General features: G+C 42.2%; 2 protein-coding genes across 7 annotated transcripts in view; one reads left to right on the top strand and one right to left on the bottom strand.

The window, feature by feature from the left end:
• Window positions 1-14,961, bottom strand: part of poc1b (POC1 centriolar protein B) — a 39,194-nt gene extending 24,233 nt beyond the window's left edge. For 2 of the 6 annotated variants that reach the window (XR_007030975.1, XM_035642247.2), the window contains exons 1-10: window positions 14,564-14,961; window positions 13,895-13,979; window positions 13,086-13,257; window positions 12,688-12,867; window positions 11,665-11,772; window positions 11,182-11,297; window positions 10,825-10,958; window positions 10,611-10,679; window positions 10,354-10,506; window positions 9,615-9,692 (exon numbers count right to left, since the gene is read on the bottom strand). Coding sequence is in view for 3 of the 6 variants with exons in the window: in XM_035642247.2 (XP_035498140.2) it covers window positions 9,615-9,692; window positions 10,354-10,506; window positions 10,611-10,679; window positions 10,825-10,958; window positions 11,182-11,297; window positions 11,665-11,772; window positions 12,688-12,867; window positions 13,086-13,257; window positions 13,895-13,979; window positions 14,564-14,578 (1,110 nt within the window). In the remaining 3 variants the exon portion in view is untranslated. Of the gene's footprint in view, window positions 1-5,154; window positions 5,945-9,614; window positions 10,248-10,353; window positions 10,507-10,610; window positions 10,680-10,824; window positions 10,959-11,181; window positions 11,298-11,664; window positions 11,773-12,687; window positions 12,868-13,085; window positions 13,258-13,894; window positions 14,027-14,563 lie in introns of those variants that run through there. The other 4 variants (XR_007030974.1, XM_047333250.1, XR_007030973.1 and 1 more) reach the window with 4 other exon arrangements.
• A 219-nt stretch (window positions 14,962-15,180) lies between these two features.
• Window positions 15,181-23,294, top strand: LOC118315186 (centrosomal protein of 41 kDa). The gene is made up of 11 exons (XM_035642250.2): window positions 15,181-15,352; window positions 15,684-15,747; window positions 16,409-16,456; window positions 16,762-16,823; window positions 17,451-17,511; window positions 17,763-17,907; window positions 19,996-20,159; window positions 20,242-20,309; window positions 20,628-20,742; window positions 21,032-21,250; window positions 21,800-23,294. The coding sequence occupies exons 1-11, from the start codon at window positions 15,320-15,322 to the stop codon at window positions 21,925-21,927; spliced, it is 1,107 nt and encodes a 368-aa protein (XP_035498143.2). The 5' UTR covers window positions 15,181-15,319; the 3' UTR covers window positions 21,928-23,294.
• Window positions 23,295-23,362: the final 68 nt, after the last annotated feature.

Genomic DNA, 23,362 nt, shown 5'->3' with positions numbered 1-23,362 from the left:
TATGATCCGTGTAAAATGTAAAAACTCTTCCACAAACACCTTGAACAGAGATTAAGAGAAAAATGGGTTGAACCCACCACCCCAAAAAAGAAAAATCTATTCCTGAATGTACTGAACGGTTTGCCAATCACTGAAGGTACATGCTTCTCAATGAAATCATTTTTATTTTTTTTAAGAGAAAAGTTTAGATAAATCAATATTTTGTTTTTCTGCAAACCTCAATGAGCTGTACAGAAATGAGCCAGGCCGGCAGCAGATGCGGCGTCTGATCTTCCTACGCGGTTCATCGGGCCACATCCTCTCTGCCTCCACTCAGGGAGAAAATAGCAGCAGCGAGCGTCACTGCCAAATATTGAGGTGGCCCGTTATTTCCACACAAATTCCACACTGAGTCTAGCTGCGGTTGTCCACAGTGAGAAAGACTTTAAATAATAACCGCGTAAATAATCTGAATTTCTACATGGAGCACCTGCTGGAACTGCGACTAAAGACATATTCTGAAGCAAACAGTAGGTCACTTTCAGTTTTCGATGCCCGGATGTGTCTGGCGAGTCTTCTGCCGACTGACATGCAGTTTAAGCCTGCAATTATTTTGTAGTCCATTTTTTATCATAATTGAGTTTTAGTGACATGGTGAGGTTTCACTAAAAGCCCCCCTGGGTTTCTGACCTCTCCAGCACCCATTTATTTTTCTTTCCATATGAAAGATATACTACTTTTGTGTTTCACGATGTTATTGTTTTGTATCTTAAATGAATGTGTGCAAAGCAATAAATACAAATGAAAAATCAAATCAAATAGAAAGGTTAGAATGACATGATTACATCTTTTTAAGAGGTTAAAGTTGACTTTCCAAATGGCAAATCAAGAGATCACAGAACACACCGAAGACGGAACCCTTCCACGAGAACAAATTCAACGTGCGCGCTGGGAATCATTCAGAAACATGAGCTGATCACAAGGGGGTGGGCCGGGAACCAAGCGTTTCTGCCCGTCCTGTTCTCTCCCTCCACTGGCCAGGCTCTAATACTGTAGGCGAGGGGACGACAACATAATCGAATTTTGTGTCTGCTCAGCTTTATCTCATCCGAGTTCTATTTTGCTCCCTCATCCCAGCTTCTCCCCACTTTGCTCCGGGCGGGGCTAACGGCGAGCAGGGTGGAACACACACCACACTGGCCTTTCCGGTGTCCCTGGTACCTGTAATAGACCTGCTTGGCTATTTTTAGCCTCCTGCCTGGGCCGGATGTCGGCACGTTCCCAGTGGCAACACCTGAGGACGCATTCTGGACGCCTGAGACGGCACATTCCGGTCAGAAGCGGGGGGATGGCCCCTTCGTAAGGGAAGCCCTTAGAGGGACAGGGAAACAAATCACGTGTCGGGGGAGAGAAAGAGCGAATGAACGGTGAAATGATGTGCTGGCAGGCATCACATATGATCTTGCATGTCACATTCATTTAGCGACAAATCACTACACCTACGCCTGGATAAAAATAATTTGCTGATACTGACGTTTGAAGTCACCGACCTGAATTTGGTCTTTCATTTGTGTGCAGTGTGCAAAAAGGACTCGAGGGACTCACACATCCGTGAAAACTAACTAATAAGTATTATTTGGTTTCTTTAAGTCTATGAAACATTGAAATGTTGATGACATCTTCAAATTACTTGCTCATCCAACATTCAAAGACGCAAAAAGACATTCAACGTCCAATCAAATAAAAACGGAAAACCAGCATTTAGTCAATTGCAACTTGAGAGCCTCACTGAATTGACTGCAAAACTGACAGAGAAACCCTCTTTATACGCGAACAATCCGAGATCACACACAAAAGAAATTCTCCTGATGAGCAGAGAGTGCGATGGCATGGGCCTCGGGTAAGCACCTGCATCCCACAAGTGCGTGTTGCGTAAGGCCGAGATGAAGAGACGAGAGTCGCAAGAGGAGGGAATCCGAAGAGAGAATCCTCCTGAATAAGTGATAAGGCTTGCCCTCCTCTTGTATTTTTGATGAGGAGAGATCAAGTTTTTGGACACTTGCATGCCAGCCATGCGCCTAGGAGCCCGAGCCGCCGCAGGGAAATTTCGCAGCATAAAAAAACCATTGCGTCACAGCACCCGTGTGAGCTGTCAGGAGACGGGTTTCCGCCTCGAATCAGCGGACCGTCAGGAGGCGCCGGGCAATAATAATCCGGTTACACAAGGCCTTATCAAAAAACACTCACAGCTGCATTTGGCGCTTTCGGCCCACGAGAAGGAGGAAGTCTCATGTCTGACTTGCTTCATGCTTTTACTGTCATTGTTTCCTAACCGTTTGGGAAACAACGGACTATTTGCCGGCAGTAAGATTCGTCGATGTAGTAAGGTTTTTTTCTTCTTCTTAATTGTGAGGGCTCAACTTTTGCCACAACACTACGTCAGAGTTTTTAGGGGCCACATTGAGGGGAAAAAATTGGGTGAGACTTAAACAAACGTGAAAAAAGTTGCAATTTTAAATGAATAAAGTCGTGATTTGACTAGAATATTTAAATTTGATTTAATATGATATTACGGAAATTAACAGCAACCCAGGAAACAGGCGTGAGTCTTTTCAAAGTCGTGAGCCTGATGATAATGTGGTGCTGATGTGCCAAAAGATGAAGTATCTCCTTATTTGAGAAACCTAGACTGGAGTACAGCTTCACAAAGTGCAACACTTTCCTCATTTTAAGGCATGGGACCGCTCTTCTGACATTTCTCCACTAAAATAACACAGAGACCAAATGTACGACTTTAATCTCATCATATTATGACTTTATTCTCGTAAAATCTCAACTTCATTCTCAAAATATTTTGACTATATTCTTGTAAAATTACTACTTTATTGTCATAATATTACAACTTTGTTCTTGCAAAATTACGACTTTATGGTCATAATATTACGACTTTATTCTCATAATATTTTGACTTTATTCTTGTAAAATTACGACTTTATTCTCAAAGTCTCGAATTCCTCTTCGCTCAATGTGTCCCTTTACCTCACGACAACACAATGCAAAAAGTGACAGCTGATTCTACGTGTGTACGGCATCACAACCGGTCCTCTCACATTACATGAAGTCATTTGATATCATTTTTTTAAACGGCATGATTAAGCACATTCCAATTATCATATCAGATAAATTTTCGCTCCGGATGCCATGTTTTATCGGATAAGCTCTGCGGGAGAAAATATTTGTGACTATAAAGTGAATTGCGATTGTGCATCGGACACGAGCGTGTTTGTCTGACTTTACCAGAGTGTGTTTTGCATGCGGGCATGCGTGTGAGGGTGTTATGTAGCCTCTGGGAGCCCGTGTCCTGATGGAAAGTGAACCCCCCCCTCCCCCCCATCCGGATCTGTTACTATCTTTAGCTCGTTTCCGTCGCGTCTTGTCACTCATGTTCTCCTCAACAGCACTTAAATCTGGTGTCTAAACCTCCGGGCCATCCAATATCCTGCACTTCCCCTCCACAGGAAGCTGGAGAGGGGTGGCGGCGGGGCCATCCGTGTAAATGTAGACACGTACACACTGTACAAATTGCACAAACACGCGTGGCTTTCAGCATTCAGTTGATGGTGCTTAATCAAGCACAAATATGATCAGGATTATACACTTCACAGAGGATGGAAGAGGAAGGACATGCACCTACAAAATAAACACACACACATACACAGACACACACACACACACACTTGTGACAGGAGGCCTGTCGGTAGAGGACACCATGTCTGGTCAAACTGGCGTCACAGCTAACGTCTGCAGGGACACGAGAGATGGCGCAAGTAACCAAATCTAACCTTCTCCGATCTAATCGCCTCTTAAACACTCATTCATTCACACACAAGCACGCACATCTTAGCTTACCTTAGTCAAAGAGGTTTAACCTCAACCTTACCCTAAATTTGACTCTAAACTCGTGTTTAAAACTAAACAAACCAAGACTCTTTGTATCTTTTTAGTCGTAAGAGAAGTGCACCAGGATACATTTTCAGTTTCCGACTAACTTCCTCCCAAATAGTAAATTGCTAAAAGAAAAAAAAAACATTATTATTATTAGTAGTATTATTATTATTAAGTGCACAATGATGAAACACAAACGGAAAACTGACTCTACCACACAGACTGTGCAGATTCAAAAGGGACGAAAGGATGTAAATGACCTCAGTTCAATTAAAGTAAATGAATGTCAAGAAATTCATATTTTGTTTACATTTCATGTCACTTGCTGTCATTTCTCATTAGAAATCTGATTTCGGGACGATATCACAAAGATCAGAATGAATTGTGGCTGGTGTCACATTGCAAGCGTTAAAGAGTTATAAGAATATTAATATTCATGCTTTGAGGATCCAGAGTGGATTCCAAGGACAAAGGCTTCAGTGCTCGAGGACACTTGCATGGATGGGGTGTTTTTTTTGGGGGGGGGGCTACTGGTGTGTCTGTCAAAAGCTCTGTAATGTCAATGGAGAGCGAGGGCACCGCCCGGAGGCACTCTGCTCTGGAGTGACGTGGCGTTTGAGAAAAACACTCCATTCAGAAGTCCTGCTGGTGCCGCTGGCTCTCTGCAGAGCGTAATGAAGGAAGACAGACAGGGGACGTACAAACTTCCCGAACATCTGATGTGTAGTATTTGCTTTAACAGTGACCTTGTGCCGTGAAAAAACAAAAGCACATGCATTAATGTGCTGCTGTCATAGCTTCCTCTCTTCTAAGAAGGCTGCCCCACCAGATTTTGGAAGCAGATTGATACAGCAATCAAAGTGCGCATTAGAATTATTATTTCCCCTTCATTTCCCTACTGTCTCAACCAAATGACGACATTTTTATTTATTAAAATTAGATCCCGACCGATATGGATTTTTGGGGGCCGATGCCGATATTTGGGAGTACAAGATTTCTGATACACATACATTGGCCGATATATATATATTTTTTAAGATGTCGCCATCAAGCCTTTGTGACAAAGACATGTAATTGAGGCTTGATATTTCAGCTAAACCATAAACTTCATCATAAATAACTATAAATTGAAAATACAAATACAACCAAATACATAGAACTTATAATAAGCATTTATTTTACATAAAATGTAAACATAAATGCACATTTATGTTAGAAAATATCCGGCAACCGATATATTGGTCTGGCTCGAATTAAATTACACGCACAACATTGTGGACAGATTTAACGTTTTTAAAAAAAGTAAACCAAAAATAATGTATGAGTGATAAAAGTGTGTGGCCCTGAAATAAGGACACAAAGGTCACAAATACCAGCAGGGCCTCTGAGTGCAGGAACTTCCCCATCTAGCCACCCACACATCTCCCCTCAGCTCCCTCTCCGCTTGTCAGGCTCTCCTTCCCCTTCTCCCTCCGTTTTTTCCCCCGCCTACGCTTGGACCCATTAGGGCGATGGAGGGGAAACACAGGCGCGGGGCGGAAGGGGAAAGCTCTCTGAGGACATCAGCAACGGTGGAAGGGCGGAGGAAATGACCGGAAGGGAAGACTGGAGAAAAAGAGGACGACGAGAGGAGAGGAGGAGTTTCCCTGTGATGGAAATCCGGTGATGAGAGCTGACAGGACGTGTAGCACCAATATAAAGAGGAATAACCCTCTGTCTCAAACACACACACACGTGACTCATGCATGCACACAAACAGACCGCGAGCAAACACACTTGCATAATTGCCAACACTGAAGCTGGAGTTACACTTCTCCAATCATCTGTGCGTATGCTCCTTTTGTCTCGTATACAATCTGGCTGCACAAGCATCTCACTTTCCGTTTTGAATCCACCTCCCTGCAGGAATTTGGGAATCAACCAATCGGCTCGCTTGAAAACACAAGGTCTGCACATGCACGTGCCGTTGAGAGGGGGGAGTTGTGCGCATCGGCTCCTCTGCATCTCATCACATCCCGCTCTGCGAACACGTTTTTAAGTTTAGAGAGGCTACCACATGAATGTGCATGAATTAATGTTTGCATGTTATACATTTGAAATTCTAACACTAACACACACACACACACACACACACACACATTTCATCACATTAGCTGATGCACTACCAGTGAGTAAGCATGTAAAGGAAGCAGCCCCCGTCCTGCTATCCGTGGCATCATGGGTAAAAAAAGTGATGCATATCTATTAACTGTGTGTGTGAGTGCAGCGAGCTAGTCAGTGAGTTGAACAGGCAGGCAGAACTCCAGCTCGTCTATTATTAGAGCTGCTGCTGCGGCGGCGACTGCTGCTCCCAGCTCGGGGGGCCTGGGCACTGGCACGTGGATTCCAGCTATCTCCCCCCCCCCCTCAGATCTCTCACGGGCCTTCCCATTCAAGCACGCTTGGGCGATTCATACATGGAGCAAAGACAAGCTCCTTCAGCGGCACCAGGAAGGAAGGAGTAGAAAAAAAAAGGAGGAGGCGGAATGGGGATAAGAAGCAGAAAGAACCAGGGAGAGATGGAGACAAATCTGAGACGTGTAGGTAGTCTTAGGTAAAACAGTGACAAAAAGCTTTTCCTTTTAACGTGCAACATACAGAGATTTCGCAAGCATAAAATGGAAGCATGAGAGCCAGAAAGTTTATGCAATCTACAAATGTCTCTCAGTTTATAACTTGCCTCCATCTTTGGGTGAGGTCGAATTGTTAAATTTGCCTGGGAAGTTTCCTAAATCTTGAAAGTGACCCAGAAGTATTTGATCAGCAGCCATGGTAAGAGCTGTTCGGATTCTCTTAATGCATAGGAAAGGAGCTTCGGGCATGGAATATAGATATTATTATTATGTAAATAGCATTCAGTTTGATCGATTTACTTAATTGTCTAAATCTAAAACCGGACATTGGTCTTTTCCTTCAAATACTACGCGTAACGTAACACACCATTATATACAGCATTAGAGCTGCAACAGTTAATCGATTAGTAATCGACTACTAAATTAATCGCCGACTATCTTAATAATCGATTAATCGGTTCAAGTAGTTTTATGCGGGAAAACAAGTAAAAATTCTCTGATTTCAGCTTCTTAAATGTGAATAACTACTGGTTTCTTTGCTCCTCTATGACTGCAAACTAAATATATTTATATGCATCATCTTGTGGTTTTATGGACCAAACAACTAATCGATTAATCGAGGAAGTAATCAACAGATTAATGGATAATGAAAATATCGTTAGTTGCATACAACTGTGCAAATGAGGTTGCACGGTGAAATAGGTTGCACGGTGAAATAGGTTGCACGGTGACAACTAGGTTATATAAATTGCAGAGGGCAAAAACACTTAGAGTTCATTCTGTGTCCAACGCCTGTCTGGCTTAGGGAATGAGAGATTCTTTGAAACGTTCCGGCCGAGGCCTGAAATGAGTCTGAAGGGAGCAACTCAACATCCGAGCGTAGTTCAGTCTTGCATTAGTACACGGATTACAAGGCACACTGATCGACCTGCCCATGCCCGAATACAATCACATTCATTTGCTTACGAATATGCCTAAAAACTAACAAAAGGGTTTAGGGGATTAAATCTAAACATCACCATAATTTCGTTGTCACCTTCAGTATTTGGTTTGCGAGGACACAGCACAATGACTAAAAAGCTCACTGATCGTCCTGCCCATGCCTCCTTCTTAACGCTCATTAAAAGCATCTCTTTTATAACTACTTATTGTTACGATTGTTTCATCATGTAAGTGAAACAGACGCTAAAAGACGCGCCAGACATCGGCCCAATGTGTCAGTGGGCCGATATATCACCCAATATGGGCCTTTCACAGACATATCGATATCTGCGTTTGTTACACAATATGCGCCAACATTTTACTTTACAGAATAAACAATCGAGAAAATATGTGGAGTTATATTTGCACTTGATGTAAAAAAAAAGGAGGCGCATTTTCCTTTTTCAAATTTGACATATTTGGCTGTATTTGCGCTTCCTTTTGATATGTGTTTTTTTCATAATAAAGTTTATTTTTGACCACTTTTATCGTGTGTGTATATATAGAGAGGCAACCCCCCCTCAAAATGTCCACATCGATTTCCACAATGTATGTCTAAATATTCATATTCAGATGACATTACTAAATCACGATGAATAGATGAAGCACCAGAGTTGGCAATACTTCACATATTCATGGATTTGCTTTTTCTTCTTCATGAAGCTCCTTCTTGTGAACACACACTTCTTGTTCACAACAGCAGAGGGCGGTAAATTAGCTGTCACAACTGGTAACCTTTTGTTTTCAGCGACCCTGAGCAAATGAATGAGCTGACAGTCTCTAGTCTTAGACACGTCAGTGGATAAGATATTTCACCGTGCAACCTTGCCTCCAAACCACTCATCCTCACCTCTGTGACAGCATGTCGTTTTCCTAATACTCTGTACATTAAGACCCGCCGGCATCAATGTCATGTTTCGACCCGTTTATCCATAATCAAGTATTTGTGGAGTAAAGCGAATAGCACTGATTCACACCCGGGATTTTACTCGGCAACATAAGGCGAACTTACTAGTCAAGTTTAAGACCAGGTCACTGCAACCTCGGCCCAGGTGGGTCCTGAGCAACGATAAAAGGCCGAAGTATGTTGAAAACTCACAAGATTGCTGGGTCGAAAATAGAATCAAAGAAGTCAACTGTCAAAATGTGGACAAATCGACTCGTAACGGGAAAGTGTCCTGAAGCGTGAAATCTATTCACGTGCTATTCTTGACAGAGCAGCTTAGTGGCTGTAACTGTGGTTGCATTCGAAAATACTGATTCAAATCATAACTCGCAAAAGGTCAACAAGAACTCAATTGTTTCATTGAAAATGTTTTGAAACAGTTGAATGTGAAAACTATTTGAAAGATGAGCTTGAATGAGGACATAATGAACTGTAATGACGCTTTTTGGGAAAACTCTTAAGCTGCGTTCACAATGAAAGCCAAATCCAGAAATGTAACAATGTAATCACCAAGACGTCGCCCTCTGTAGTTTGTTTGATTAGAAGAGCGGTGCGTCTTTGAACGGCATAATGAAGTGGACCAAACATTTCACAGAAGAGGATTTAAAAACAATGACCGACACGTGGACAGTGTTGCTTTCACCAGGCATCGCAGGACCGGTCTGCAACGCCGCCTGCTGGTCAAATGAGCCCTTCGACTAAATAAAGAGAATATTTTCTGTTTCCCGTAACCAGCAACCAGAGGGGTCATTTTTATAAAAGGCACTAACTTTTCATTTGAAGCCTGTGAAAAAACAAGCGATGCGATTCTTTGATATGGTGACTGGCAGCCGGCTATTGACCTCCATAGTCCGCTGTTTAAATTTATGCAAATCTCCCTCTGATTAATATGCTGTGAACTCATCAATTATATCAATAAAAGAATAGTGTGAGAACGTCGTATAACTGCTGTAAAGTCTACACGTTATTTGTCCTATCAACACCCTGTTTTTACCACAAAGACACCAATCTCCTTTAGCCTCCTTTAGCCATGTAATCAAACAATTTTGATAATAGATCTTTTCCAAGTAAAATGAATAAATATCTTTAGTGAGATTTAGGATTTTCTTATGAATGTGCGGCTGTGGATTTAGTACAGTTTGCCCTCTTACCGTGGTCCTGTGAACCGCTTGGCCGCGCTCCGTGACATGCGGGTCAGCTGACCGGGTGTCTGCCACTGTCGGTCTGATCTGCGGATACAAGGCAGAGTCACGGCTGCTCAGCTCTTAAACCGTCACAGACGTCTCTTTTATTTCTCTCCTGCGCAATTTTACCGAGCACACAGATGTTATGTGTGGAATGTCGACATGATGCTGGGGACCAGATTGCTTTTGCAAGACGGTACACTGTGCGTCTGCGCAAGTAAATGGGTAAATAAATAGGCGCAGAGTTTTTCAAAGGATTGAATTCACATGTGAAGTTAAGTGAATGGGCTACTTGCACGACCATGTCCGGGTTAGTACCGCTCAACTGTTTCCGGACCGGTTCACCAATGGCGCCGTTTCCTTAGCTGATCGGTAACGAAGCGTCCACTGCAGACCTTCGCGTGAGATGTGATGGAGAAATGATCCCGGCGTTTGTTTACCAGCCATCGTCTTCTCAGGTCGGAAACCCGTGAAAACTACGCCATTAAATTTCGATGGCGCCGAACAAAACGGGACACAGCAGTGCTCGGGGGTCTTCTTCGTCTGTTTTTCAAAATCTCCCTTTTGGCCATTATCCGTGCGAACACTCGTGACAAAACTCTGAATGAAGTAGTGAGTAAACACAGTAACGGTAAACAGACGAGCAGCATTATTTCTAAACGGAAGCACGTCACAAAGCCCAGTGCATGTAGTGCATTGAACTGACCTGAATGTCCGCGGATTGCGGGCGATGAAGGTGGGGTACTCTGGGGTGGATGTCCGACAAGTGGGGCGGGGGATCAGGGGTGGACCTCCGGCCGTGCTGCTGCAGGACGTCCCTGTATGATTTTGTGTCAAAGTTTGTCCTCCACATCAGCACCTAGCGAGCCAAGGGACCAAAATACAATATGATCCAGGCTCCTCACATTTTCTACTACAAATAAACATAATAAAGGTATTGAGAGTATAGGGAACACAACCAACCTGACCATCAGTTCCCCCCGAGGCAAAGACCTCTCCAGTCCTGGAAAAGGCTACTGTGATTACAGCGCCCTAAAAAGGTGAATAACAAAAGTTTCCATGACAAACACGATCAAGGAGCAATCCAGGAAAATATTGGATCGTGCCACACGTATGTCGTAGTCTGATAATGTTTGACTGCTGCCTGTGGGTGAACGGAGCTGTGCCGCAGCGCCACCTTGTGTCCATGGAGGGTGTAGATGAGACGTCCCTCCAGCAGGTCCAGGATCTTGACAGTGCTGTCGCTTGAACCACTGATCAAGTAGTTGTCGGACGGGTGGAAGGAAAAGGTATTGATCCCCGCACTGTGGACTGAACGAAAAGGACACACACACACATTGAAAACAATTCACTCCAAAAGAAAAGATAAAAATCAGTAAGCTGTAAAACCCTACTATAGGATAACAACTAAACAAATTACCATAAAACACTTACAATCAGGATTTTCTACAATTTGAAAGAACATTTTCATAATGACTTAATTTTCCAAACTTGATATAAACACCATTATTATCGCCCTGACATTTTGACATACCCTGATACTGCTGAATCAGCCTGTTGGTCCGTAGATCCCAGATTTTCAGTGAACTGTCAGCTCCTGAAGATGCTATGCAGGTACCACTGGAGTTGAAGTCAACAAACGTTGTTGATCTATGATGACAAAACACCCCGAGTGACGTCAGTGAGTGGTAGCTGCTTCACGATCTACAGTGTAAATTGTACATCCCAATGCCATGTCGTCTCTGGGAGAAACAGATGACTATAGTTACTGCAGCTTTTACATTTGTTTGGTTATTCCTTTTACTCTTTAGTTAGAAATGAGAATACACATTGTGTATCTGTGCAATTCTACTGTACAAAAAAGGGAAAATATAATTAATAAAAGATACAATTCTTGGTGCAAGAACAGTAACACACAAAAAAAATGTATCCAAACTAAGTCGTTGGAACAAATTAGAAAATAATAAACTGAAGGCAACATGAAAGCTGAGGAGAATAACAGGACACTCTTACATACCCTACATAGTCGGTGAAACAGTTGATGCATCGTTTGGTGGATGTGTCCCAGAGCCGGACTGAACGGTCGTCCCCACAGGAAGCTATGAGCCGCCCATCCGGAGAGAACCTGGGGTGAGGAAAAGACAAACGGAGACAAGTTTTAGCAACCGAGCGCAAACACTTAAATAATAGCACCGCAGCCACTCCTGAGTTTCATTGAGGCTCTGCACAAGTAACAGCACCAAAAACAGACACATGGGTATAATCTTTAAGACCTATATATATATGCACACACACAACGGGATAGTTAAGGACAATTTTGCATTGCAAAAATATTCTGTTTTCGCTTTTTTTTCTTCATTGCAGGGTTAGGGTGGGCGAGCCAAACGATCGTATGACGATCTTTTGAGATAGAATCACAATCCTCGATCCGAATTATGATTTTTCGCACCATCAAGGCTATCCCAAAAAAACAAGTGAGCAAAAACAAAAAAAAGAAATACGTGAGTGTCTCATGTCAGACAAAAGACAAAAAAACGATTTTGGTGAAGTACAACCAGACTTTCGACCGTTTCACTCTGCTTTCGCCCACACGGAGCAGCCGGTCTGTCTCTGTTGTCTCCGTCTGTCCGTACGTGTGTCGGACAGTGAGAGCTGGACACGCCCCCTGCAGCGGGAAGCCTCCGAGATCGCTCCTCAGGATTGGGAATAGCGAAGATTCATCATAGACGAATGTGTTAATTTCTTCAAAACAGTTAGCAGCACCGAATATGATAATATATAATAAAAAAATGAATATCTGTTGCTTGTAATGAACGCACGTGCAGTTTACTGTAACAAGAGAAACTTCCGAATCTGTGTGATTCCTCAGAAAAGCAGATCATACGCCAGATAAAGATCGTCCACGATATAAAATCGTCAGATCGCCCACCCCTATTGCAGTGTGTTGAGCATGAAGGTGTCTGAATACTTTAAGAATGCGCAGCGATACATTTGATATGGACACACACATGAATGCTATGGCTATAGAGAGGGACACTACCTGGCACAGCGCACCCAGTTCGTGTGCTGGTTGAGTGAATAGTTGAAGCACTGTCCGCGAACGCTCCACACTTTGATCGACTTATCATCGGACGCCGTCACCAGTCTCTGGCCATCGTGGGAGAAAGCGACGCTGCGTACAGCAGCAGTGTGAGCTTTAAACATGGTTGACTCTCCTTTCCTAGAACACACACATACACACACAGAAAATACAGTTAATTTAGGACCTAACCTATGTCAGTCTGCAGCATGTGGTTCATCCTCATGCCAGACTACTGAGTACATTTCCAGTATATTTGTACACCAGACTATTCCTGTTATATTACTATACTTTTACTGTACTCAGTGGTGAACAAAAACGTCCTGACTAAAGCAGTAAAAGCGACTCTGGAAACATACATGGTAGGTGTCCACAGTCGGACCGTTCTGTCCTTGGAGGACGTTGCCACCAGGTTACCGGATGGGGAGAACTGCACCCCAGTGATGACGTCTTGGTGGCCAAAATAGCGGTAGGCCCTCGTCTTGAGAGCCAGATTCCAGATCATCAGGCTCTTATCCACCGACCCTGAGGCTGGAAGGAAGACAAAGGAAAGTAAATGAAGTGGTCAGTAGAATCGGTACAGCCGTTGATTTAACTACTGACACTGATTATAAAAAGTAAAAATGTAATCATATGAAAGGAGCTTCTTTTGTAAAAACTGTTGTAGTTTAATTTGTGTTTCTGTAGGATGTAAAAGTTGATCAAATGAAAACCTTAATAAAGTCAGTCTATATTGTTGCGCTAGACATGCGCAGTATGTTATTCATTATAATAGCGCAACATATTAGTTTTCCATTCCATTGCTTTATAAAAACACTTCTCCTTTATAGGTCATGGGGGGGCTGCAGCCAAGCCCAGCTACATATTCATTTTGATCATTTCTAGCAGTACAGTATACAAGTGCTGTACATGAAGCTTATAGAGTAGCATGGTTATTACCAAAGATCAGATAGTTGTTTTTTTTACTAAATACTGATTTCCATACATGGTATTTGTATAACAATTTAACTGTTTCACAGTAAACCTTTATTGTTTCAATGGAGTAATTTGAAGGCCGCTTTTAGATTATTTGTGGGAGCCACAGCATGACGTATGATTAATGGCAACTATCCTCCTACTGTGAATAACATGTGTGATGAATGTATGAGGCATCAGCAGCAGGTATTACCCAGCTGTTTGCTGTTTGGACTGAAGTCTGCACACGTGACAGCGTCTCTATGCCCCTTGAAGTGTCTCTCCAGGGTGGGGTCCTCCTGCAGCGACAAGGATCACAGTCAGTCAGCAAAACTCTGCATTTCCTCTGCAGTTTCAATGGTAAAAAAAAATGGATTAAAAAAAAGAAAACAGACAGGAGGGTACTCCTGAGCATTGGTGAGTTAACACTAGTAAAATAGTGTTTTACTAACTTTATAGTTAACTTTATAGCATCACGTTTATGGAAGAACTCTACAGACTTCAGTCTGCTTTATGTACTAAAGGATATAATATAATATATCGCTATTTGTATAATGCTATTCGGTGCTCGTGTGTTGCCGTAGTGCAGGACTGGCCCCTGTGGGACACCGTCCACCTGGCCGAGACCGCGCGCGCTAATGTTTACATTTCTCTTTTAAAGAGACATTCAACTTTTACATACAGTCTAAGACTTTTACACGTCGCTTTGCAAGTCCACAGCACTGTCAACGACTTTCCCACGGAGGACCCGTGGGTGTGTTTTGACAGCCCCCGTTTTTAGCAAATCCTCTTAGCTAGCGAACTCGCCGACTCAGCTAAAAGTTGGCACGAGTGAACGTTGTCGAAGCGCCTTCGCGAAAAGGATTACAGTGAATATACTCACCATGACAGACGCCATTGTGGGCGTTCGCTGTGTTCACAGAGCTGAAGTCGTCAAGGGGAGAGTTGCACAGCCTCCCATCACTGTCAAACAAGTGCGCCTCCAGCAGCGCTCTCAGACCCGACCCGTCGAGCCCAGATAAGATACTGCGGCGGCGCAGTCTTTTCTGTAATCTTCGCTGACTTTGATTTGAATTGATTCTAAATGAAAAGTGACTTTTGTTTTTGCAGAACCCGCTTTTTCTGCCGCTAAGTAACTAACCACCTGTGGCTTGATCCTGTGGCGGAGAGAGGAGAGTGGTGCTGCATTCAGGAAGCATAATCAAAAAACGGGTGGATACGATGATCTGACGCGGAAGTTTGATTCACATCGTGAAAATGGGAATTAAAAATAGGAAAAATAGGTCACTGAGAAAATCTCCTTTTTTTCGGTGCATCAATTTAATCAAGGCATTTGAGTAAAAGACATAGGCTTCGAATGAACACAAAATAAGTCCCTGCCAAAGAGCCAGAAACGGAGCAACTCCAGCATTGTTTCTATCCAGACTAGCTGCGGCTATTTCTACGTTCCTTGAATGCAGCACGCCGCCGAGGTGGAGCGTCCCCCCGCTGCCTAGCAACTGGCCCGTCATGTCCACATGAGACTCTTCCGGGAGGCGCAGTATCGCCCTCTCCGGTTGGCCCGAGGAAACGCGCCGACGAATCGTCAGCGAGGTTGCTAAGACTTGCAAATGAATGTTTGGTACTTCGGTTTGAAAAGATGTCGCTCAAACAGGGCATCGGCAATGTGGAGGTAACGTTCGTTAAACAACAGTTCGGATTATTCGATGCACTCGCTTACTGCCAGTGTTGGATTATCGATTATACCGTGTACCGTGAACAAAGCGTGGGCTTTGAAAAAAACAAACTCAAACGTAGCTGTTGTAGCTAGTTAGCTAGCTAGTTAGCTGTCATCGGCGTTAAGTTACTGTATCAGCAGTGCACCTGTATTAGTAATGTAACGTTAGTTAGTCTCTGTGAAGCTGAGGGCCAGATAACGTGAATTAATGTCAACTTTGATACCACGCTCACTGCTCTTGTTTATACCGGCTAACGATGATCCACGATGTCCCTTTTCTTTCCAGTACATGAAAAAGAGAATACCGAGAAACGCAAAGTATCAACACGTCAGAACCCGACTGGACACAGGTACAGGACCCTGTCCACGCACAGATGCCATACACCCATAAACCATGCATGATTATTGATTGATTGATTTTTTTCGTGTCATGCACTCACAGTTTCCAACCCTCCTGGATTTCACAAAATTACACCAAAACGTTCATCTGCTGTGGTCAAACATTACATTGGATTTCACTTCATCCAAAAATTACTGTATTTCTATTTAACAGCCAATCAGCTAATGATCATCGAACCCGACGGAATCATCATAAATAGAGAAGCATTAAAATGAAACGGACAGATGTCTGTCCTATTTGTCCAATGTAATAACAATATCTGATGTGAGTCGGAATCAGTGGGTCACATCACGCGGAAGCTATGGAAAACAATGTGGTTATCCTCTATTCAAAAACTGGATTTTATTGATGGTCCAGAGTGAACGTCTGCCAAGTGTCCAACCTAAAAACTGATTTCACGTTGGTGAAATGAACCGCATTGTAGATTTCGTCTACTTAACCCAGGAAACACAGTCAGTCCTCCTCTGGATTGGCTTTGGGATCTTTATGAAACAATAAGTTAATCATTTTTATAAATATCGACCAACAAATGTTCTTTGTAAATGTCAATGTCAAACTGTTGAGCTTTAAATGCTCTTCTGAGTCTTCATCACGTGTGTTTCATTTGGTAGGATGCAGCCTTACGAAGTATATGGAGAGACTGGAGGACATTAAAAAAAGTGAGTAACTTGTTTGAAGAGGAAAGGAATAAACATGTTAATAAGTATGTTTATATTATACAACGGTTCAAAGATTTTTTTATAAAAAAGAAAAATCATATTCCAATGTATGCGCCGGTATGGATGCATGTATTGTCTGAACGAGTTATTAGTTATTTCATTCTATTATTCTACCAGCGGTCAGACTGTTTAAACCAAGGTCCAAAGATATTTTCCTCACCTACAGTCTTTCTAAATGAGATATTTCAAGACTGACAGGAGTCATCAGGGCTGTGAGGCAAATTTGTTTTTTTCCTCTTCCTCAGATTACAGGTATCGTGCAGATGAAATATTCAAGAGATTAAAGGTTACAACATTTGCACAATTGGTAAGAATCATTTTTCAAATTCTTTGTAACACTGTAATACTAAGAGATTTACTTTGTTGTGCTCTGTAATAGAGCCCGACCGATATTGATATTTGGGGACCAATGCCGATATCCATATTAGGGAGTACAAGATTTCCTTCCCCGATACATCGGCCGATATACATAAATATATAATCCGTCAATGATTGCTAAAATGTCGTTATGAAAACTTTATGACAAAGAAATGTAATTGAGGCTTGATATTTTTAGTTTAACCATACATTTGATCATTAATAACTATAGATACAAATAAAACCAAATATATAGAACTTGAATTAAGAAAATTAACAGAATTTATTTGCCGGAAAATGTAAACATGAATGCAAATACCAATATGTCTGTGAAAGGCTCATATCGGCCAATATTATCGGCCAACCAATACTGTATATTGGTCGGGCTCTTCTTTGTAGAAAGTCCAGCCCGCAGCTATTTCTGTTGCCTATATTTTAGAAGTGAATGAATGGATTGCAATAAGAGAACCTGAACTGTTTTTTGTGCTTAAATAATCGATAGACCGCTTATGTGAATTACGATTCTCTTTGCTCTTTTACCTCCGATTTCTGATCCTGATCCTTTTTTTCCCACCAGATACTTCAGGTTGCATCTGTGTCAGACCTGAATGATGATGTTGACTCACACGGCCCGGAAGGTAATGCAACAAAACAAAAAAAGGAAATCCAATGCTGAATCAGCATTCATATTAATTATTCATACTCTTAACATTATGAAACATCAATCACCTACAGCTTCATACTACATGGCTCATTAACATTTTCAAACAAGTTTATTTTGGGCTGGTAACTTTACATTACTGGATATACTGTAATGTGTGCTAAATGGATTTAAGTCTTAAAAGTGGGTGACAATCTGTTGACTCCCCACTCCCCCTCTCATTTGCAGACGGTTTGTCAGTGGTGTCTGATGCAGACCTGGAGTGTCTATCCGAAGACGACAACAGCACCCCACATGCGTCGCCTCTTTCAGATTGCCAGGATGTACGCGACGCCAGAGAAATCTGCTACTCTGCCAGGTCAACACTGCTGAGGTAGTGTACAGCTCAGACATCCTGAAAACCTCATTCCCTATATCACTCTTTGTTTCGAGGGAAATCATTTTAGCATGTACTGCACTAAGGGACTGTACCTCCGTCCTCAATGGTGACAGAGAAGGAGTACTGCCTGCACAGGTGCTTCACCGGGTGACTTCTGTGTCCAGGAGTTGTATTTTTTTTTTTTAAACAGCCAAATTGCATGAAACCTACTGATATCTAGCCATGTAGATTGGCAGATTTGGGTTTTTATGTTCCCAGGATTGATTTTCTGACTTCCTTTTGGTCTTGTTACCATCATTTTAAACTAATATCTGTAAAGTCTTTAACACCTGTACAGTGTTACTTGTGTCACACCCAGCATCCAACAATCACAGTATATAATCAACAGAAAAAAACAGGAATCCAACACACATCAATCTGTGTCTGCACCGATCTGCACCCAACGTACTGCACATCCACTTTTTGTCCCCTAAGACGTCTGCAGTTCCGACAACTCCACCCTCTTGTAAACCGCACAGTAACCTCCTTCAATCTGTCATCAGTGTCTCCTCATCTCCCCTGCGTCCTCTCGCCGCCTCCAGCTGGAACAGGAACCCCAGGAGTGTAACTCTATCTGCGACCTCTCCGGGGGGCTGCAGACTGGGGCAGTGGTAGGGGTGGAGTTTTAGGTTACCTCCTATGTGAGGGGGGGAAATGAATATCTTTTTTGATATTAACTGATTTGACAGAACAAGCCAATTCAAGACATCCCCATAGCGATTGTTCTTTCTATTATTTTTGCAGGATTAATTAATCTCAAAGTAATCATCAGATTGATCAATAATGAATATAATCAATAGTCGCAGCTTTAACATGGATATCAATCCTTCTTGAAATGATAAGTCACTGTAAAGCAACATTGCTGATGATTCCAACTATATTAATGCTTAAACTTACAAGTATACAATATAAACATTTAGGTATTTTCATAAGGTAGGTATGTGTTACCTAGGTAAAGGTAACATTTTGCATTAATGTTATTGCAACATGTTGTTGAAATATTTTGAAAAGCTGAACTTCATGAGCTGGAAGGAGTGGTTCACTGATGGAAAACTATGACAGAATAAGAACTTACAATAAACGTTATCTGTATTGTTCTATTCAGAAACAAAGAGCTGTCCAAAGCAAAACTCATGTTGTGCTTTGGTAGTAGTACCCGGCCTCTTGCATGGGGCACCATCTGTTGTGATGGCTATCAATTTTAATAAAATATTAATATTAATTAATAACTTGAATTAATATTAAAGTTACATCAGGGCACCACCCTTCAAAGACCAGACTGTATATTTAGAAACATTTATTTTGAATATAGTTGAAACAACGAAATCTAATCTAAAAAATGTCAACATAAACAGGTCTGAGATTGAGTGCACAGACTAGCTGGCCGTCGAGGTCAAAGATGTGAGGATTTCTTGAAACAAGATGGCGGTTATCAAGGAAACAACAACAAAATGGCGGCATCAAAGGTGTCGGCTCGACCACATGCTGTACTTTGATAAGGCCATTTGTTGCAAGACAAAGAGTGTCAGGTTAAAAGAGGGTTAGTTATAGGATACTTATATCAAATTAACCTATGAATAGATATAACACCATATGACACCAAGTGAACACATTGAATCAAATCAATACAGTACACTACCAAAGTTAAACTTTCCTATGCTTAGCCGTGTTGTGTAATGCTTTGCTATTAGCTTTGGTTGGTCCTTAATCAGGCTCTCGTGTCGCTGCCCTTTGGAAGTTGTAGCAGTCTGCTTCCCCAATAGAGGGAAGCAGAGAAGAGGCATGTTCTCTCGGGAGAGAAGAATGGGGAAGAGAGTGAGCAGTGGGAGCACTCGAGTTTTATAGGCCTGACACGTTGACCAATGGTAGCTGGAGGTTGGAGGCCATTTCACACCCAAGGTGTGATAAGGTGAAGGACCATGGGAATCTGAGTTTTCAAAGGGCCACATGGTCAAATCCTCCATTTTATGAGGCACAACAAAGATATGGAAAGAAAAAAGACTAACGAATAACACAAGCCCCCAAACCTTTGACCCCTCGCAGCGTTGTCAGCGGTGTGGGAGAGTTGAGCCTCGACAGGAAGAGCCAGAAGACGGAGAGTGAGGTGTCCAGCTTCAAGCTGGCTGACAGGCCCTACCCCGACTCCCCCTACCTGCTGCTGGACGTACGAGACTGCGAACAGTACGACTGCTGTCACATCGTCAGTGGTACGTGACGCGGAATTGATCGTCCAGCTTTTCATGCCAAATAGAATATTTTTATCAGTCTTGTTTTTGTTGTTTCTGGCAGCACACAGTTTCCCCATCACCAAGCTGTCTCGAACGATGAACCCCTATACCAAAGAAGTGCTGGAATATGTATCCTTCAACCATAGTTGGCCCTAGCCTATATGTGGCCCTAAGCAGAGTTTAATTTTTGCCGACTGAACCAAAGGCTTGTTTGAATGTTTATGTTAAAAATGTCCTTTTTTATGACATTGTCTTAATCTTTTTCTTAATGGGTGGCCATGGCGGGGCCCTAAGCAGCTGCTTAGTTCGCTTATGCCTTGGGCCGGCCCTGCCTTCAACACAGACGAGACTAATCATTTCTCCGTTTTTCCATGTCACAAAAACAGTATCAGGGCTTTTTGAAATGCAGTTACAACCAATTATTGTCTTAACCCGAATTTTGCTCAGAAAAATGCAGCAGGGAAGATCATCATCGTGTATGACGAGGATGAGAGAATAGCCAGCCAGGCAGCCACCATCATGTGCGAACGAGGAGTTGAGAATCTGTTCATGCTGTCTGGAGGTAACATACCATTTAACTCAGGTTGTTCACTCTCACTCTTATCGAATCCAAAGTAGAGAGTTGGCACCGTTATGAGGTTGTAGTTGTGAGTGGAGCTGGAGGTAACATTTCTGTGTTTAAATGGTGGGGAAGCCCAAGAAAAGACTTAAAGGGAATATTAATGCTGCTTAACATGTCAATTTTATTTCAAAATAAATAGAATTTGTAATGTAAAAAAAAGAAAGAATCCATCCCTGTTGCATTATCAGTGTCTGAAAAGAGCTGTCGTCCCACTGCTGTCCCCTCCCAGGGCTTAAGGTTATCTCTCAGAAATTTCCAGAAGGCATGACGACAGGCTCCCTCCCGACCTCATGCCTGTCCTGTCCCGCTTCATCGAAGGGGAAGAAGAGCTCTGTGCAACATCAGCAGGAGCCGCAGGCGGCAGAGAAAAGGTGGCGGTTTACATCGGACGAGCTGGTCAAGATCCAGGAGCAGCTGGACGAGATGCTCATCCCAAGTAACCCCAACAGTAAGACCACACTCAGAGACTCAAAAGCCCATTCTCCAATTGAAAATGATAGCAGTGGTAAGGCATTGTTTTAGGTGTCCATAAATCCATCCATCCATAATCTATACCACTTATTCTTTGAGGGTCAATTTTTATTTTATTTTTTGAAATTATAATTTTCGCTAGGAAAATTATGTAATTCAGTACTAAATATGGGTAAAATAGAGACATGGTTGTGAAATGGTTATGTGAGTTTTGTTTTTTTGTTTTCTGTTTATTAGCCGTTGTTTAATTTTTATGTTTTTGTCCACTCTGATGGATTGTATTTTTTGTAAGTTTCATATTTTTGCTTTTTCCGCTGACACACTGTGAACATAATAGCTGTTAGATAGAACTGGTATAGTTCAGAGTTGCCAATCCCTCCTGACTGACATCCCATATTTTTGCTCCATGACATGCTGATATCAGGCAGATTTGAAATCATTAATCAAAACCAAAGAGCATAAACCCTAACTGTTACTCATTTCGTTTCATATTCCTCACGACTGTTTGTGTGTCTTTTCACTGCAGGCCGCATGTCCAGCCGCATGTCGACCCTCAGCTCCCAGTCCAATGCCTCTAGTGCCGGAAGTCGACTGAGTTCCTCCACCGTTGGGAGGAACAGCGGCAGGGTTCAAAGCAGCCGACCCTGGAAGTAACCCCACCTACCACACAAATGCCCACAAACAAACAAACATACCTCCAACACAAAGTCCTATTATTTCAGGTTACAAAGCCCCCTCAGTGCATCGCATTAAGTAAACACACCCCTGATCCCACCATTTTCCACAATACTGCTGTACAGTCAGAGGTGGACAGGAGACACATTTCTTTCTCCTGTGTTTCTGGCGTCTTCCACCATCCTTTACTCCAGAATTTCTTTTAACACGGATGTGTGAATTATGGATCTCTAATTCAAACCAAATCAGCGGTGCGAAATTTACAAATAAGAACCATACTCTTCATCTTCACTTGTGGATATTTGTCAGACTATAGTATTTTTTTTTTCTTAAAGTATTTAATAAATTGTGTATATTTGACAGTTTGTACAGTGCCTCATCTGTGAAGCTCAAAACCGATGGATCCAATTGCACTTGGATTAACAGTCCATGTAACACTATTCTTTCCATTTTCACTAGGATAAGAATCTGAAGAAATAATCACTAATTTCTGTTAATGATTCATTTAAATTAAGATTATTTTTCTATGACATTACATTAATTTAGCAGATTTTGAATGAATTTTTAACTCCATAATTTCCAGAGAGGTCACGTTTAGCTCCATCAGTATGACGGCCTCCAAATAAATGGCATTCCTGAAAGATAGTTTTATTTCTGCAGACGTTGACATGGCATGAAGGATTCGCTGGGGATGTCTTTAATGCACAAGGAGGAATTTATATACAAATAATGTTACAGGGCTTGATCCATGTTGGAAAAGTTGTGTTGTAATTTTGCATAATGACTCATGATGTTGTCTTATTTTAATTCCGTAGCTGACAGTGCACCAACAGCCTTTATGTGAAACTTGTGTCCACTCACACACTAATGTTACTGTGACTTTTTGTTGTGTGTGAGTGTGTGTGTGTGCGTGTTTGTTTGAGAATCAAAGTGCTGTACATGGGGATCACACTAAATGATTGAGTGAAGCCTTCACACAGGTAGACGTGTGCATTAGAAAATCACAGCGTCACTAAAAATAGAAAATGACGAGCAGCGCTTTGTTTCCTACCGGTACATTTGAAAAACAGTATTGCTAATTTGTGGCCTTTTGTTTTGTTGGTGTGGCAGTGACTTGTTCCGTTGTGCCGGGCTCCCCCGAAACCGTCGCACAGGCTCCTGTGAAGTGCATTTATTGACAATTTGAACTTCTCCATTGTGGTGATAACTTTGTGTTTTTAATCATCAGTCTTAAATGGCTTTTATCCAGCTGATCACACCACATGATTTTGTTGCTAAATTAATGTGTAAGATTGTTTCCTGTGTAGGAGTTGTAAAATGATGAATATTAAAATAAATACCACCTAGAAGACCTACAGTTGTTTTTTTCAAAACAGACTCATAATTCAGTACTTTACCATGTGATTACTGTAAC

The sequence above is a fragment of the Scophthalmus maximus genome, chromosome 7 (assembly GCF_022379125.1).
Source record: "Scophthalmus maximus strain ysfricsl-2021 chromosome 7, ASM2237912v1, whole genome shotgun sequence".
NCBI classification, from domain to species: domain Eukaryota; kingdom Metazoa; phylum Chordata; class Actinopteri; order Pleuronectiformes; family Scophthalmidae; genus Scophthalmus; species Scophthalmus maximus.
Note: the sequence above shows the minus strand (reverse complement) of the source record. Positions and strands in the feature narration are given on the sequence as shown.